Consider the following 16,477-nt stretch of genomic DNA (forward strand, 5'->3'; position numbering starts at 1 on the left):
TGTTGCCCTTCTCTGGTCACGCTCCCACACCCCTATGTCCCTCTTGCAGCGAGGGGCCCAAAACCAAAGTGTTCAAGGTGCAGCCTCACCACTGCTGGGTACAGGGGGGCAGTCACTTCCCTGGTCCTGCTGGCCATGGTATTTCAGATATGAGCCAGGATGCTGTTGGCCTCCTTGACGACCTGGGCACACTGGGGGCTCATGTTCAGCCGTCAGCCCCCCAGGACCTTTCCAGTTTCCCAGCCCCCTGCCCCAGCCCGCAGCTGCCTGGGGTCGCTGTGCCCCACGGGCAGGGCCCGGCAGTGGCGGAACCTCACACAACTGGCCTCGGCCCATAGGCCCGGCCTGCCCAGGCCCCTCTGCAGAGCCTCCTGCCCCCCAGCAGATCAACACTCCCCCCACCTTTCTGTAATTTGTAAACTTACTGAGGGTGCACTTGATCCCCCTGTCCAGATCGTCAATAAGATATTAAACAGGATTGGCCCCAGTACTGAGCCCTGCAGAACACGTTGGGCCCCGTTGCCAGCAGGATGTAACTCCATGTAACTCTTTGGGCTCGGACATCCAGCCAGCTTTTTAGCCAGGGTAAAGTACACCCATCCAAACCATGAGCAGCCAGTTTCTCCAGAATGCTGTGGGAGATGGTATCAAAGGCTTTACTAAGGGTCCTGGCAGACACCATCCACAGCCTTTCCCTCATCCACTAGGCAAGGTCATCTCGTCGTAGATCCATTTTTCAAGCAGGACCTGCCTTTCATAACCCTGCCTGGCTGGGCCTGATCCCCCGTCCTGCACATGCCGCGTGATGGCACTCAGGATGAGCTGCTCCATGGCCTTCCCCAGCACTGAGGCCAGGCTGACAGGCCTGTGGCTCCCTGGATCCTCCTTCCAGCCTTTCTTGTAGGTGGGCATCACACTGGCTAACTGCCAGTCTTCTGGGACCTCCCCAGCTGGCCAGGGATGCTGAGGAAAAGTGGCTTGGCAAGCTCCTCCGCCAGCTCCCTCAGTAGCCTCAGATGGATCCCATCCAGCTCGACAGACTTGTGTGCATCTAAGTGGAGCAGCAGGTCAGCAACTGTTTCCTCCTGGAATGTGGAGACTTCATTCTGCACCTCCTCGTCCCAGTCTTCCCGAGCTCAGGAGGCTGAGTACCCTGAGAATAACTGGTCTTACTATTAAAGACTGAGGCAAAGAAGGCATTAAGTATCTCAGCCTTTTCCTCATCCTTTGTGGCAATGTTCCCTCCTGCACCCAATTTCAATTTGATTCGCTGTGCAGTAATTTTAATACTTGAGTTAATCTATTAAGAGCAGAGTGTACCAAATGGACAAACACAGAGAGTGATGCAGTAACAAAGGGTACCAAGTGGACAAATTATACGTAGATAGAAAGATGCAGTAACAAACAAGAGAAGTACAGTGGCCAGCATGAGCTGCTAAGCTTCTGTTGATGTCCTTCCCCATCATTCTGAAACAGCCATTGCTTGCAATACTAATCAGTGCAAACATACTCAGAACCCTGTGACTGAAAACCCGTTGCATTTGCAACATTAAACATGCTTAGACAACACTGGGAGAATATATATTAATTATTGTTTTTAAACAAAGTTTTCCAATGATCACTCATTCACAAGTTTTTAAATAAAAGTTTATTACAGAAATTATTTTGAACAAAAAAGGCAACAGCATCTGTTGTAATTAAAAAAAAATAATAAAAAAAAAATTAACATTGTATTCATGCCCTATAAGGTGAACTGAAGAAATGCTACAGGTATTTCTTCCGCTGTCATTCTGTGATGCTTTCTAGTATGGACTAACTCACACTTGCATCACAAGAATTAAGTATGAACACAGTCCTTTCCCATGCTTCCGTCCAGAAAGTGCCGCATATTAACAGAAAATATTGCAGACAAACCACGGTTCTATTCATTCTGCAGTATTGGAACCAGTGTCTAGGGAAAAAAAAGAAAAAAAAAAGAAAAGTGTGAGGAATACATACTCCCACTACAGCTGAGTATAAATTAAAGAGAACCAATACCATTCTCCAATACCTCCCCCAAGCTCAAAAGCACTCCTCACGCATTTTAAAACATGTTCTCTATCTACCCAGTTCCCTCTACTGCTACTGAAACAGAGCAAAGTCTTAAAAAGATTAGTCAGGATGAGTTTGGTACAATGCCCTGGGTGACGCTCTGTTCTGCTGATGATGTTAAAGGAATGAACTCTGAACAATTAGGTAGTCATAAACAAAGATAAGGCGGGCATCTGAAGGAGATGAGAAGACCATGACTCAGGAGACCGTTGAACACAAGAAAGTTGATGAGTTCAAGCCAGGAAGAAGACTGAGCGACCCCCAGGAGTGAGGCTGAAGAACGGAACAACCACCCAAAAATCCCCCCAAAAGATGATTCTAGAAGGCTCCACCTCAAGCTCTGCCTAAATCCCACCTATTATGAACATGATGATTAGATGTCCAAATTAAATGAATATGTATGTAAAGATGTTGCAACCTCTCACAAAAACCGTATAAATTACCTGACTTTTCACTGAAAACTTTGGAGCTAGTTTGCCTGGTGTGAACCGGCTAGCTGCCCAACACTGCACAAAATAAATACCTTTGCTGCTTAAAGACAAAATTAGTCTCTGAGCAGTTACTCTGTGCCGTTTTGGCATCATTTTTGTGAGCCAGGCAGGAGATTCTCCGCCAGTGCTGGAATCCAGGGTCCTGGGGACCCTCAGGGGCCCCCGACTGGATCTTCAGTCACCAAGACTCCCCTACCCCTCGGCTTCTCACACAGGTGGACAAGGACTTCTGCTCAACATAAAAGGTATTTATATTTGTTCTTTGGTTTAACCTTGGTTGAATTTAGCCCTTAAGATGAAGACAGGATGCTGTCCTCGCAGGGTTATGAAAAGGGACACCTTCTGAAAGGGGTAGCAGCCCCTATCTGGTGTGTTATATATTTTTGGGAAAGTAAAACTTCCTTTTGGTTGCCATAAGATTTGGGAAGGTAAAACATTAAGTTTCCTTTCAGTTTTCTTCTTGTCTTGTTAGGAATTCCTGGAATGTAACAACTGAAGTAGCGCTCTGTGTTTTGTTTGTTCTATGTGCTGTCTTGTTTTATGTTCAAGATTGGAGTTAAGGTTCTTTTATGGGAAGTAATTCTGAGCGAGTGGCTGAGAACTTACCACGCCGTTTAGGACCCAAAATTAGAATTTGCCCTTTTTGCAACTGTTCATTATATATGAGCTCTGTGCAACAATTGTAGTAAATATGTATTAGGACCAAGAGGAACACAGGAGACAGGACTGAATTGAACAGTGAATTTGTATTGTATCAGATGTGGGGCCAGTCAAAGCTTAGAAGAGACCCAGTGGGGAGATTTTATTGTCGCTCCACCCATAGGTATGTGTTCTAAGAATTCACTCAGATGGCTATGGAATGTGAACTTTGCGGTCCACAGCGACATCTTGTGACTGTGTGGTAACGCAAACTGGTCTTGTAAATTTTATAATCCCTGGAGCTGTATGTTGTAAGTGCACGGTCCCTCGTACATGCTAACACCCTGTGTGACTGAGGACGAGCCCAGAGTGCGATGGGTGTGAGAGACGCAGCTCAACTGCAAAGCGGGTGAGGAGTCCCAATCTGTGTGTCCGTGTTCCCCGCGAGGGGGCCAGCCAGACACGGATGAAGCGATTGATAATTCAATATATGAAGTGGTGGAATAGATTGAGAAATATTTTGAGACAAGAACCAGAGTTTTATAAGAAACCCACTCAGCTGGAGGATACTGCCTGGAGCCTAGCACAATTAGAATTAGAGCAGGAGATACAATAGCGAGAATTGCTTGTAGAATTAAGAGGGTATATTGCATAAATTTTAAAACATTTAAGATGGAAGGGATATGAACCACTAGTAATTGAGAACTTTAGTAACTGGGAACCTATGTGGGCTCATGATCCTTATATAGGGATGGTATGTTACCGATGCTCGGAGTATTTGATAATTTGATTTAATCTGAGGAACAAGAGGGGGGAGACTATAGACAAAATATTAGAATTAACATCGTTTGGGAAAAAGCATGAACTAGCCTCTGCACTTGGTGTCGTAGGTGCTGTCTGTATACTCGAGCAAAAGGTGGCAAGTGTCTAAGATACATTATCTCCCCCCAAAAAAGACCAAGAAATAAGGCTAAATAGAGGTGTTGTGGTATATGCTCTGAGGTAAGTACGGTGCCGCCAGTAGTAACATACATTGTAGATAGATATACCAGACTCATTAGGGTGATGTGGAGCAGACCCAGCAAAGAAATAAATACCAGAACACCCCTGGGATGTATTTTGAAGCATTGGAAAGAATTAGGTGGAACTCCCAGAGGAAATCTGAACAAAAAGACATTTATAAAATACTGTCAGAATTGGTGGCCTCTGTATACATTAGGTGATGGTGAAAAATGGCTGCCCAAAGGAAGTCTTAATTACAACATAATTTTACAGCTTACACTGTTTCTCCATAAAGAACAGAAGGGGGATGAGGTAATGTACGCAGATATGTTTTTCACCGTAAGAAATAAACTCGATTGGCAGTAGAATTGTGGAATAAATATCCCACCACAAGACCCTTTGTTTTGGCACTAGAAAAAAGTCAGAAAAATCATGAACCAAAAAAGTGCTGCTGTGATGCTTTAGTATCGGACAGCAGTGTCTTAAGCTAGGAAAAAGAGAAAGTGATGAGGAAAGCATCACTGATTCTCAAGAGCTTCAGTCAGCTTATTATGGGAGGAGACCTGACCCAGCTAGGCAGGATAGCCCGCAGGGATCTGGACTAGATGCCAGAAGCCCAGAGAAAAAGATTCTGAGAGTATAGCAGAGTGCTTAGAGAACCCAGATGAAGGGGTAAGTAGTACCCACTACACTCGTAGTCGAACTGTGGGACAGAAAGCTAAAAGCAAAACTGGGGTTAAAGCTAAAGCTAAAACCAATGCCAGACATGTGGTTGCTCCCTCATGAGAAGTGGTAGCACCCACAGGTAACCCAGCAAAGGTAAAACCACCTTTTTCATAAGTGATCTGGACAGCTGGAGGGAAGAAGCTAAAAACTTTAAGGAAGATCCAAGTAAAGTAGCTAAGAGATTTAAACTAATTGTGAAAAACCAGGATATCGACTGGCAAGATGTGGACCTAATGTTATCAGAGCCAACAGAGACAGAAAAAGAACTTGTAATAAAAACTGCAAGGAGTCATGTGCAGGGACAAATTGCAACTGGTACCTTACAACATACCATTGATGAACATTTCCCATTAGTGAATCCCAACTGGGATCCAAATAATCCAGACCAGTATAGATTACTGGTTAGGTACAGATTGTTAGTGCAATTGGGATTGGAAAGTGCCATACCCAAGGCAGTAAACTGGGCTGCCCTGTACAATGGGAAGCAAGGGTGAGATGAGACCCCAACTGCATTCTTAGACAGGCTTAGAGCAGCCATGAGAAAATACACCACCCTGGATCCACCCTCAGATGCAGGTAAGCAGCAGTCAGTGGGTTTGTTAATAGGACAAAGCAACCCTGATATTAGAAAAAGATTGCAGAAAATCAAAGAACTCGATAATAGGGATTTAAAGACATTAATGGCAGAAGCTTGGAGAGTGTACAACAACAGAGACAAAAAGGAAGATAGGAAATTGGCGAGGGTTGTGGTAGCTGCTATAACTCAAAATTTGAACTTTCCACGACCAAGAAGTCAAGGTCAGGCAACACGAGGCCAGACCACATGAGGGAAAGGAAGCTTTCCCTCCCAGCACGCAAGAACAGGACAAAACCAGTGTTCCTATTGCCTACAAACAGGTCACTGGAAGCAAGACTGTCCTAAACTGGCAAATCATCGCTATCATTGAACTATCATCGCTCATCAGAATAGTGAATGAGGGGGACCAGTGAGTCATTCCCTAGCAGACCCACTAGTTAAAATTGAGCTAGGAGAAGGTGAAAAAGAATTAGACTTTCTGATCAACACTGGAGCCACATTTTTGGTTTTATATCAAGAACTACTGCCTAAAAGTGATGAATTTGTTCAAGTCATGGGAGCAACAGGCCAAGCAGAAAAGGCTTTCTTTCTGAAATCCCTCAAATACAAAGTTGGGAAACAAATGGGAATTCATAAATTTTTATACCTGCCGAATTCCCCAACACCTCTGTTGGGTAGAGATTTGTTGGAAAACCTGGGAGCTGTGATAAAATTTGAAAAAGGTAAACTTGAATTTCAGGTAAATGAAGAAAAATTAATAGTAGCCCTGAGTTTAGTCATGAGCTCCGTAAAGCCAGAGCAAGACAGTCAAAATATCAGTCAAATTTTAAATCAAGTGTATCCCTTAGTATGGGCTACCGACGTACACAGTAAGTCAAAACAGGCAACACCTACTCAGATAGAATTATTATCAGGAGCAAAGCCAGTAGTCAGGAAACAATATCCATTGAGGTTAGAAGACAGAAAAGGAATTGAACCAATAATTGAAAACTTTTTGAAATTGGGGCTTTTAACACCCCAATTCTCCCAGTCAAGAAACCAAATGGAACTTATAAACTAGTTCAAGATTTAAGGGCAATAAACGAGATAATTAAAACCTTACACCCCGTGGTAGCAAACCCCTATACACTTTCAACAAAATTAAGAGATAATTTGATTTGGTTCACAGTGTTAGATTTAAAAGATGCCTTCCTCTGTCTACCCCTAGCTTAGGAAAGTCAGAAGATTTTTGTTGAATGGGAAACTGTCAATAGAGGGAGAAAGATGCAACTTTCTGGACGGTTTTACCACGGGGATTCAAAAATAGTCCCACTTTGTTTGGTAACCAACTAGTCAAGGAGCTGGAACAACAGCAGCAGCCGCCGGGAGATGGCATTCTTCTCCAATATGTAGATAACTTATTAATAGCGACTCAGTGTGCAGTGGACAATCTCTCTTTTAAACTTTTTGGGTTTAAACGGTTATAGAGTCTCCCAACAGAAAGCACGGTTGGTGCAAGAAAAAGCGGTATACCTGGGATATGAAGTCTCCGGCGGACAACGTTCCCTGGGAACGGCAAGGAAGGAAGCTATGTGCCAGACACCCAGACCTGAAATGGTGAGAGATCTACGAGCCTTCCTAGGAATGACAGGTTGGTGTTGTTTACAGATGTATCAGTATGGACTACTTGCAAAGCCTTTATATGATCTACTGAAAATAACCAAAAATCACATAATTTGGACCCCCGAGACAGACTAAGCCTTCAAACGACTGAAACGAGAACTCATGATAGCTCCAGCGCTGGGTTTACCTGACGTGACGAAGCCCTTTTGGTTATTCTCGCATGAACGTCAAGGAGTGGCTTTAGGGGTCCTGGCTCAGCAATTAGGGCCATACAGAAGAGCTGTGGCATACTTCTCCAAGCAGTTGGATGAAGTAAGAGAAGGATGGCCTGCCTGCCTGAGAGCAGTGCCTGCAGTGGTAGTGGATACAGAAGAAGCCAGGAAACTTACAATGGGACAGAAAATGACTGTGTTGGTGTCCCACACTGTATCAGCAGTACTGGAACAAAATGGTAACTGTTAGTTGTCACCTTTCTGGTTCCTGAAATACCAGGCGATCCTAGCTGAATCAGATGATGTAACCATTCAGGTAACTAACACTGCCAATCCAGCTTCATTCCTAGAAGGAAGAATTTCAGTTAAACCTGTCGTCCATGACTGCTTGGAGACCATCGAGGCAGTGTACTCCAGCCGCCCAGACCTCAAAGAAGAGCCGTTCCAGGATGCAGACAACTGGTTCTCGGATGGCAGCAGCTTTGTAAAGCAAGGTGTAAGGACAGATGGCTCTGCAGTCACCACCATGGAACAGGTAATTGAATCAAATCCTTTGCCTGCTGGGACTTCAGCCCAGAAAGCAGAACTGATAGCTCTCACCCGAGCTCTTGAACTGGCAAGCGGAACGCGAATAAATCTATGGACTGATTCTAAACATGCCTTTGCTATCATCCATGCCCATGGAGCGATCTGGGAAGAACAAGGGCTACTGACTGCCCAAGGAAAAGCCATAAAGCATGCAGAGGAGATCCTACAATTGTTCAAGCCGTCCAACTCCCAGCACGGGTGGCTATAATGCATTGTAGGGGACCCCTGAAGGGTAACAGCGTTCTAGAAATAGGTAACAGAAAAGCTGATGTAGAAGCTAAATTAGCTGCTGCAAGAAGCAAAGAATTATCAGTAGCAGCTCTAGTGCCAGAAAAACTAGACACAGATTTTCAGCCAGAATATCAAGAGACAGACTATAAGTGGATACATGAAAATGAAGATAAGCAATTGGACAATGGGTGGGGTCAACTGAAAATGGGACAGTTAGTATTGCCAGAAGAACTAGTATGGCAATGTGCAAAAGCAGAACACGACAAGGCTTACTGGGGCTTAGACCCACTTTATCAGCATTTAAGAGTCAGAGTAGCAGGACCGAACCTATTTACCACAATAAACAGGTCACATCTCAATGTGAGGTTTGTCTGAAAAATAACCCAAATACTGGAACCAAAATACAACAAGGGGCAATAAACAAAGGGCAATTCCCAGGTGAAATTTGGCAAATTGATTTCTCCGAACTCCCAAGAAAAGGGGGGTACCACTATCTCTTGGTTTTAACTGATACATTTTCTGGATGGTCTGAAGCTTTTCCATGCAGAACAAATAAGTCGAGAGAAGTGGTTAAAGTTCTGTTGAACGAAATCATACCACGATTTGGGGTGCCTAAGAGCATCTCTTCAGATATGGGCTCACACTTTTGTGCACAAGTCATGCAAGCAGTAAGTAAAGCATTAAAAATCAACTGACAATTGCATATACCCTACAGACCCTAAGCAAGTGGGCAAGTACAAAAGATGAACCATCTCACTAAACAACAAATTGCCAAAATATGCCAAGAAACAAACTTATATTGGTACCAAGCTTTACCTATTGCTTTAATCAGACTGAGGGTCAAACCAAGATCAAAAGAAAAGCTGAGTCCATTTGAAATTTTGTATGGCAGACACTATATGATGCAGGTTGTAAATAGCAAAGCTTTAGATCAAATAGGCAACCAGTATGTGTACGATTATGTTATAACTGTAGGAAAACAAATAAATAAAAATACTACAGCAGTGTTAGAATACCAACCTAAGGAAGCTGTCTATAAACGACATCCGTTTAGTCCTGGTGATTTGGTATATGTTAAGAATTTTTCAGGAAACCCTCTGCAAGAAAAGTGGGATGGACCCTTCCAGGTGTTGCTGACTACATTCAGAGCAGTATGGATAAAAGAGAGAGTGACTTGGATTTACTATTCCCGAGTCAAGAAAGCTCCCGAGAAACCATGGACCTCCAAAAAAGAAGTACCTGCTCTCAAGCCCTCCCAATGCTAATTTTTGGACTTTTGACAAGTATAACCTTATCTCAAGGCCCCACTCTAGAATGGCCATGGTCTGATGCGCAAATTGTCAAATCACTTCCATGGGTTGGTGCGCTGCTCTCAACTAGCCCAGGGCCTAACCCAGGTTTAGCCATTTATGTTTTACACAACAAGTCGTATACGCAACGAGACTGGAATAAGATCCAGGGTTCAGTAAATACCATAATAGGAAAAATGGAAGATGAGATCCAGACAGGGTGTAAAGGTGTTAACGTGTTACGGCAAGAGACAAATCAAGTCAAGCTAACAGTAACACCTATGAAGAACCGGTCACTTACATTTGGTCATATGGGAAACATTGACAATAATGTTTGGCTAAAAAAAGGAAGGACCAGTTTCCTGCCTGTGGGATAGCGTTAAAGAGGATCAAAGAAACCAAGACCAGTGCGAGCTTAAGCTATTGTTAGATCAATCAGTTTCAGTTATGTGCTTATGGGCTAGCAAAGACAGAGGTGCTTCTGAAACGTTTATCATTAAGCTTGAAGAAAGTCCTACTACTAAGCCACCTATTAAAACAACTGTCAAACCATTTATTGGGACAACTGACACACCTACAACTCCTTTTATGAGCTGTGAAAGTGTCCATAACTTTACCTTCATTGGACCTTATGTAATTAGGCACTCAAATGAGCAAAAGCTACTATTAGATCCCACATATTCGCTAAAGAGAGTTCAGATAAATTTCCAGGCAAATATATCTCGCATACAAAAAGGTTGCCAGCCTTACATACAACAAGGTCTTAAAGGATGGAAGGCCTGGCTAGCAACTAGGTCTCACCACACTAGAACTCAAAGAGATACAGCAGGATGGATTGGCCAGGATTGGGTGTATTAGATACCATAGACCAAGAAGTACTAGTCAACAGGCTCAGTGCTGTCCCTTCTGACCTGGGAAAGCTAAGTTCCCTTGAGATCATCTGTGCTCACATTAGCAGAAACCCAGTCATTGGCAGTTAATAGTTAACATTAGTAGCTAAACACACAGCCGAGGATTTCACCAAAATTACCGACTATACTGGGGGCATTAGCAAAAAGGTTGCACTTGCTATACAACATATCCAAACTCAGCAGTGGGTACAATCTGTAGCCGCAGGAATACTAAGGGAAGGAACATCAGGAATACTATCTCAAGAAATAAGGGAAATAATAGCCAAAACCAGCTTCACCACTCGATTTGAAAAAGATCACCAGGCTTGGTGGGAACTAGTAAACTTCACCTACAACCCACAACAAATTGAAGCATAGGTGCTCGCAATTAGTGCAGCAAAAGAACAAAAAATCTTTCCTGTTTTGACACTGGCAGCCATACACCAGAAAGTCATTGTCAGACCCCGAGGCCATAATGTCTGGGCAAGTTATGATCGGACCAAAGGCAAGCGGCAGTCGGTTAGCATCGAGCATGCACCCCCACGGAACCGCTGGGATACATCTGTGAAAATGCAGTAGTAGAGACTGAAGATCTGTGTTTAGATATCAAAAAGGCTACGTGTACTTTCGAAATGTTTCCACATACTAAAGCCGAGCCACAAGTATTTTATGTAGGAAATGGATGTGCATGTGTTGGAACTTCTTGTGTTAATGTTACTATCGATAATTGTCACAAAATGGCAAATGGTACTAATTTTTCTGTATATAATTCTACTACAATTGTAGGCTGCGATTTTGATTATGTTGTTCTTGTAACTACTAGACAGTTAACTGAAGCTGATTATACCCTGTATCATGATGTACCTACATTACAAATAGGCATGAACATTAGTCTCTTTAAAGCAATGCTCAGACACCCCGACATAGAAAAACTGGTCCAAGAAGTAAACAGAACATTCCAACGCATGCTTTGGCAGGTAAAGCATGACTCTGAAGATATAAAATCTATCTTAGTCGATGCAGAACAAGTAGGAGAACATTACTGGTGGGGCATCTTCGCAGGACATTCCCCTAAGGCAACATAAGTATTCCACTATTTAATACATCCCATACTCATCATGTTGGGAGTAATGATCCTGTTCTCCCTCTTGAATGTCTGTCTGTGGTATAAACTAAATGCCATAATTAAAAGAACACAAATAATATGGGCAATGATGCATGTCTACCAAAACCCTTTGTCTTTGGAGCTTGACAAAAGAATTCATAAGTCTTAAGAAAAAGGGGGAATGAAACAGAGCAAGGTCTTAAGAAGATTAGTCAGGATGAGTTTGGTACAGTGCTATGGGTGATGCTCTGTTTGTGTTGAGGTAAGACAAATACTTTTTTTTTTTTTTCCTGCTGAAAAGTTAAAGGAATGTACTCTGAACAATTAGGTAGTCATAAACAAAGATAAGGCGGGCATCTGAAGGAGATGAGAAGACCATGACTCAGGAGACCGTTGAACACAAGAAAGTTGACGAGTTCAAGCCAGGAAGAAGACTGAGCGACCCCCAGGAGTGAGGCTGAAGAAAGGAACAACCACCCAAAAATCCCCCCAAAAGATGATTCTAGAAGGCTCCACCTCAAGCTCTGCCTAAATCCCACCTATTATGAACATGATGATTAGATGTCCAAATTAAATGAATATGTATGTAAAGATGTTGCAACCTCTCACAAAAACCGTATAAATTACCTGACTTTTCACTGAAAACTTTGGAGCTAGTTTGCCTGGTGTGAACCGGCTAGCTCCCCAACACTGCACAAAATAAATACCTTTGCTGCTTAAAGACAAAATTAGTCTCTGAGCAGTTACTCTGTGCCGTTTTGGCATCACTACCAATGTGATGCATGAACTGCTTGTGCCGTTTCACTTGTTAGCAACATTGAAAAGAGCCAGCACAAAACATCCAGGTCGTGCACGTACACATCATCTGCTATTAAGGCATTAAACATACAGGAAGCTTTGCTCTAACTTGCAGTGATACACCAACACCTCACTGCAGTCAGCCACAAGCACATCGAGCTAAACCACAAGATCTACTAAAGAGAAAGGGTTTTGTACATCCAGTAGCATCACCTCCTACAGAGCGTGGGATATAGTTTATTATGTGTTATGAAACAGATGCAAGAATGAGCATGATCCTCATAAACCAAAAGCAAGTCTCTGTTCTGAACTTTTGGCAGAAGCACCAATAAACACCAGGGCAACTTCCAGTATTACAACCACTATTGCTTTCTTGTTCTTAGCACTACGGAAAAAATACGTAACTTGGATACGGAAAAAAACAAGTCAGTGTTTACTGCATTCCTTCAGCAAGTCACCTTTTTGTGGGGAAAAAAAAAGCTGTAACACTAATAGCAACTTCAAGTCTCCCACTTCTTTAAGTCTTCCCTGCATACTTTTATCTAGAGTGAAAATGACTAATACTTGGAAAGTAAGGTTTCCTCTACTAGCTATAATAAACACACAAAAAATAAACAGAGCAAGATTATAGGCTTGGCTAATACCAGAAGTTGAGTAAACAAACTCTGTCAAATCTTTAGAACTACAATTTGAAGTGACTATTGTAATCATCCAGGATCAAGCAGCCATGAAGAACCTGTTCCAGAGGTCTAGGGTGTATTCAAATAAAGCCTTTTCATTCTCAGTTATTCCTTTTAGCGTAACGCCCCCAGGATGAAACAAGTGGCACCATTTTACACGTCTTTATTGATATTCTGCCACATCGATGGTTTTGAAAATTATAAACCAGCTTGCCACAGAAGTCACCGAATTACTTTTTCCAGCAAAGAATTTCAAGGAACACTGACAAAAGTAATCCAGTCAAACACATAAACTCCCATAAGCAGTGTACATACAGTGGGCCCGCTGAGCAACATATAAATCTTGTAACACAAATTGTCAATGCTAGCACTAGATTTTGATGTGCTTAGGTCCCCTACTATCAAATCCAGCAAACAATTGCTTAGACAGTTTTCTCAGACAATTGCTTGCTCAGACTGATGAAGCACTCCTTGAATTCAGTAAAACATGGCGCTGTTCTAACTAACAGGTTAACACTAGAAAAATCACCATACAGAAATTCAATTAAGATTACTTCCAACTTTCTAACTGCTTCAGTAGTACCCAAGTAGTTCTCAAGAACAGATCTACAATAGTCTCTACGACGTTCCTATTTCAGTGCTTAAGCGTTAGGGAAGCATCTAGCTGGCTTTTGTTTCATGTCTCATATGCAAGAGGGAGTGCTGAGCCCTACTTTTATCTGAATACAATCAATCTAACTTTAATCATACATTCGGTCAAAGCTTTCTATAAATGATCAAGTCTTGTGTCTCAGCTCATTTATATCATGTTCCATACTTACTTTTTCCATCACATGCTACAATTTTCACTTTATCCACTTTCACAAGTTCAGTGACCTCCCTAAATTCAACATCGTTCAGTACAAATGTCCATACGTTGTCACAGAACCTGTATGTATTCAGAGACCCCTTTAAAAAGACAAGAGACATTTTCTATAGCATACATCCCAAAAGTAACAGAAAATATTACGTTTACTACCTACATACCTTCTAGAACTAGCTTTGCCATAAAGCCAACTGTGAACCTGAGTGCGTACAAACTTGGCAAGCAAGCAATTCTGAGGAAAACTGTAGTTTAAATGCCCTCCAGTGGCTGAAATTTTCAAGCCTGTCCAAGGGGAAGCTTCACGGGTACGCCAAGAAGTTTTGTAACTTTTCTGATGTGTATAAAGAACCATTATCAGAAAATATTTCTTAAAGCATAGGCCATAAGAAAAATCAGTTACAGCAGTGATCATAAGCTATGAATTCTGCCACTGTTCAAATAAAGTAATACTTTTCATTAAAAATCAAGACAAAACTGACCTATGTGACATAAAGCAGTATCGCTCATGTTTGATGTATTACGGAGGGCATTGATATGTAAAGCTTTTAGCCTTGACCTTCACGTATTTTACGCTGATACCCTTGAACTTGAGCTCCAAGTAACACTTTTTTAATTTATCCACTAAACACATTCTGAACAGTTTTCTATACTACGTTACAGACAAACAAGTTACATGTGTTAGACAAAAGAAGTTATGCCCTTTTTAACATATTTATATGGTTTAAAAATCTAAAATCTTAAGTTCTCACTTCATTAATGCATTCTGCACAGACTGTAGAAGTGTTAGGACGTAAGTTGACAGAACAACTTGGGTTTTTTTCTGAAAACAACAATCAGGTTCACATTTAGCAATCTGATACTAATTGAGGTGGCTGGCTGTGAAAAAAACCCACAAAAACAAAAGAAAAACTTATTTTTCTATGATATCTACAGAAAATAGCAACAAAATGACCCAGTGACTTGCATAAAGGTAGCTCTACAACTCTCTAGTCTCTCTTCGCATTATAGATGCGGCCTCATCTTACTTCTGCTAGGTACAACTAAGAGAAGCAAACGTCTCCCTCCCCATCTGCAAGATGCTGAGGATGGCAGTGCTACCCTCAAAGCATTCCCCTCTTCCCCTTCCCCTGCTTTCACTCACCCACCCAATCTCTTTCTGATTTTTGCATTCCTTCAAAAGATCCCTGGCAGAATAAGAAGGTAACAAGCCTTACAACTGCATACAGAATATACATGTAAACAGTCACTATTTCAGAGTCAAAATGGAAGTTCCTAAGTTTTTGCTTAGAGCACACAGCTTTTAAAGACGTTCTGCATCGACGCTTAGTTACTGTACCTCATGAAGAACTTTTATGTGCTGTTATCTTACCCTGAAATTGACTCTGTTCCTGACTCGTTGTGCCAATGCCGAATTTATAGCTTTATCAAACTGAAGTAGCACCTGAAGGGCCAGCTGAGGAGTGATCTGCTGTGACTAAAGTAGTTTAAAAAAAAAAATAAATTTGAGTTGTTTCAAAGAAAACTCACAAATGCAGTAAAAATTGAAAATATCAAAACAAAGTTCATGGGAGGCAGATCTCTAGAACAACTTACAGAACTAGTATGTTCCTGTGCTTATTTTCTTTTTCTTGTTTTAACTCTGAGTGAAGAAACAGTGTGCTAATGTGACTTTTTGGCGCTACATGGATTTCTTCTGCGAAATATTCATTGGAAACAACCAGAAGAGCAGGAAATGGATTACAGTGTTCCAGATCAATCTGGGTGTTCATTTGCTGGGCCATGCAACAGGGCATTACGCCACTTACGTAAAACTTTTTTTTGTTCTGAATGTGAAGAAAAAGGCTTCCCACATGAACGAGTACCGACAGCTTTTGATGCCAGCCAGCGTGCTGTCCAACCGCCAGCCACAAGCGCCCCATACAGCAACCGCCCTGCCCCGTTAGCACCCAGCACCGCACCCCACGCACCTGGATGAGCTCATCCAGGCTCTCCTGCAGGCTGTTCCCCAGCGTGGTGTTCCGGTACAGCTGGTAGGCCATGGCTCAGCGGGGCGGGCCGCACACCCGGGCAGCCACGGCTCGCTCTCGGGTTAAAAAAAAAAAAAAAAAAAAAAAAATATCATTTAAAAACATCAACCCACCGCAACACAGCCCCGAATGTACAACGCACAGCAGAGGCAAGAGGAACCCCCGCTGGGAGCGCTGAGCAGCGGCGGCCCGGCCCGGGGAGGCTGCAGGCCCGGCCGGCCCGCACCGAGATGCCCCCGCATCCGACGGCCGCGCCGCGCCGCCACGGGGCCGCCCGCCTTCACTCACCGCCCGCCCGCTCAGGGCCCCCGCCCGGCCCGGCCCGGCCGCCCGCCAAGCCCTTACGGGGATTACAGGCAAGAGCAGGGGGCCGAGCGGCCCGCCGCCCCCCGGGCCCATCGTCCCCCGCCAACCCGCGGGCAGGCGCCGGAGCCCGCCCGGGCAGCCCCAGCGCGCCCGGCCCCGGCCCCGCGCCTCACCCGCTCCCAGCGGCCGCACCAGGCAGGGCCCCCGCGGCCGCCCCCTGGCCCGGAAGCGGAACGGCGAGGGCGGTGCCTGCGCCCGCCTCGGCCCGGCCGCCGGCGCTGGAGGCGGGGCCGGCGGCAGCTCCCGGCGCGCAGCCACGGCGGAGGGCGGCCCGGCCCCGGGGGCAACGCTCACGCAC

The 16,477-nt window shown here is 43.7% G+C and overlaps 1 protein-coding gene across 2 annotated transcripts; it reads right to left on the reverse strand.

The window, feature by feature from the left end:
• Positions 1 to 1,629: 1,629 nt before the first annotated feature.
• Positions 1,630 to 16,427, reverse strand: GTF2A2 (general transcription factor IIA subunit 2). 2 transcript variants are annotated; one of them, XM_055716693.1, is made up of 5 exons: positions 16,293 to 16,427; positions 15,754 to 15,869; positions 15,156 to 15,260; positions 13,743 to 13,869; positions 1,630 to 1,951 (listed from the first exon to the last, which is right to left on the reverse strand). In XM_055716693.1, exons 2-5 carry the CDS (start codon positions 15,823 to 15,825, stop codon positions 1,926 to 1,928), a joined length of 330 nt encoding a protein of 109 aa, XP_055572668.1. In that variant the 5' UTR covers positions 15,826 to 15,869; positions 16,293 to 16,427; the 3' UTR covers positions 1,630 to 1,925. The 2 variants fall into 2 exon arrangements, with proteins under 2 accessions (XP_055572668.1, XP_055572669.1); XM_055716694.1 differs by lacking the exon at positions 16,293 to 16,427 and adding an exon at positions 16,159 to 16,177.
• Between the last annotated feature and the right edge of the window lie 50 nt (positions 16,428 to 16,477).

This window comes from Falco cherrug, chromosome 7 (genome assembly GCF_023634085.1).
Source record: "Falco cherrug isolate bFalChe1 chromosome 7, bFalChe1.pri, whole genome shotgun sequence".
Lineage (NCBI taxonomy): Eukaryota > Metazoa > Chordata > Aves > Falconiformes > Falconidae > Falco > Falco cherrug.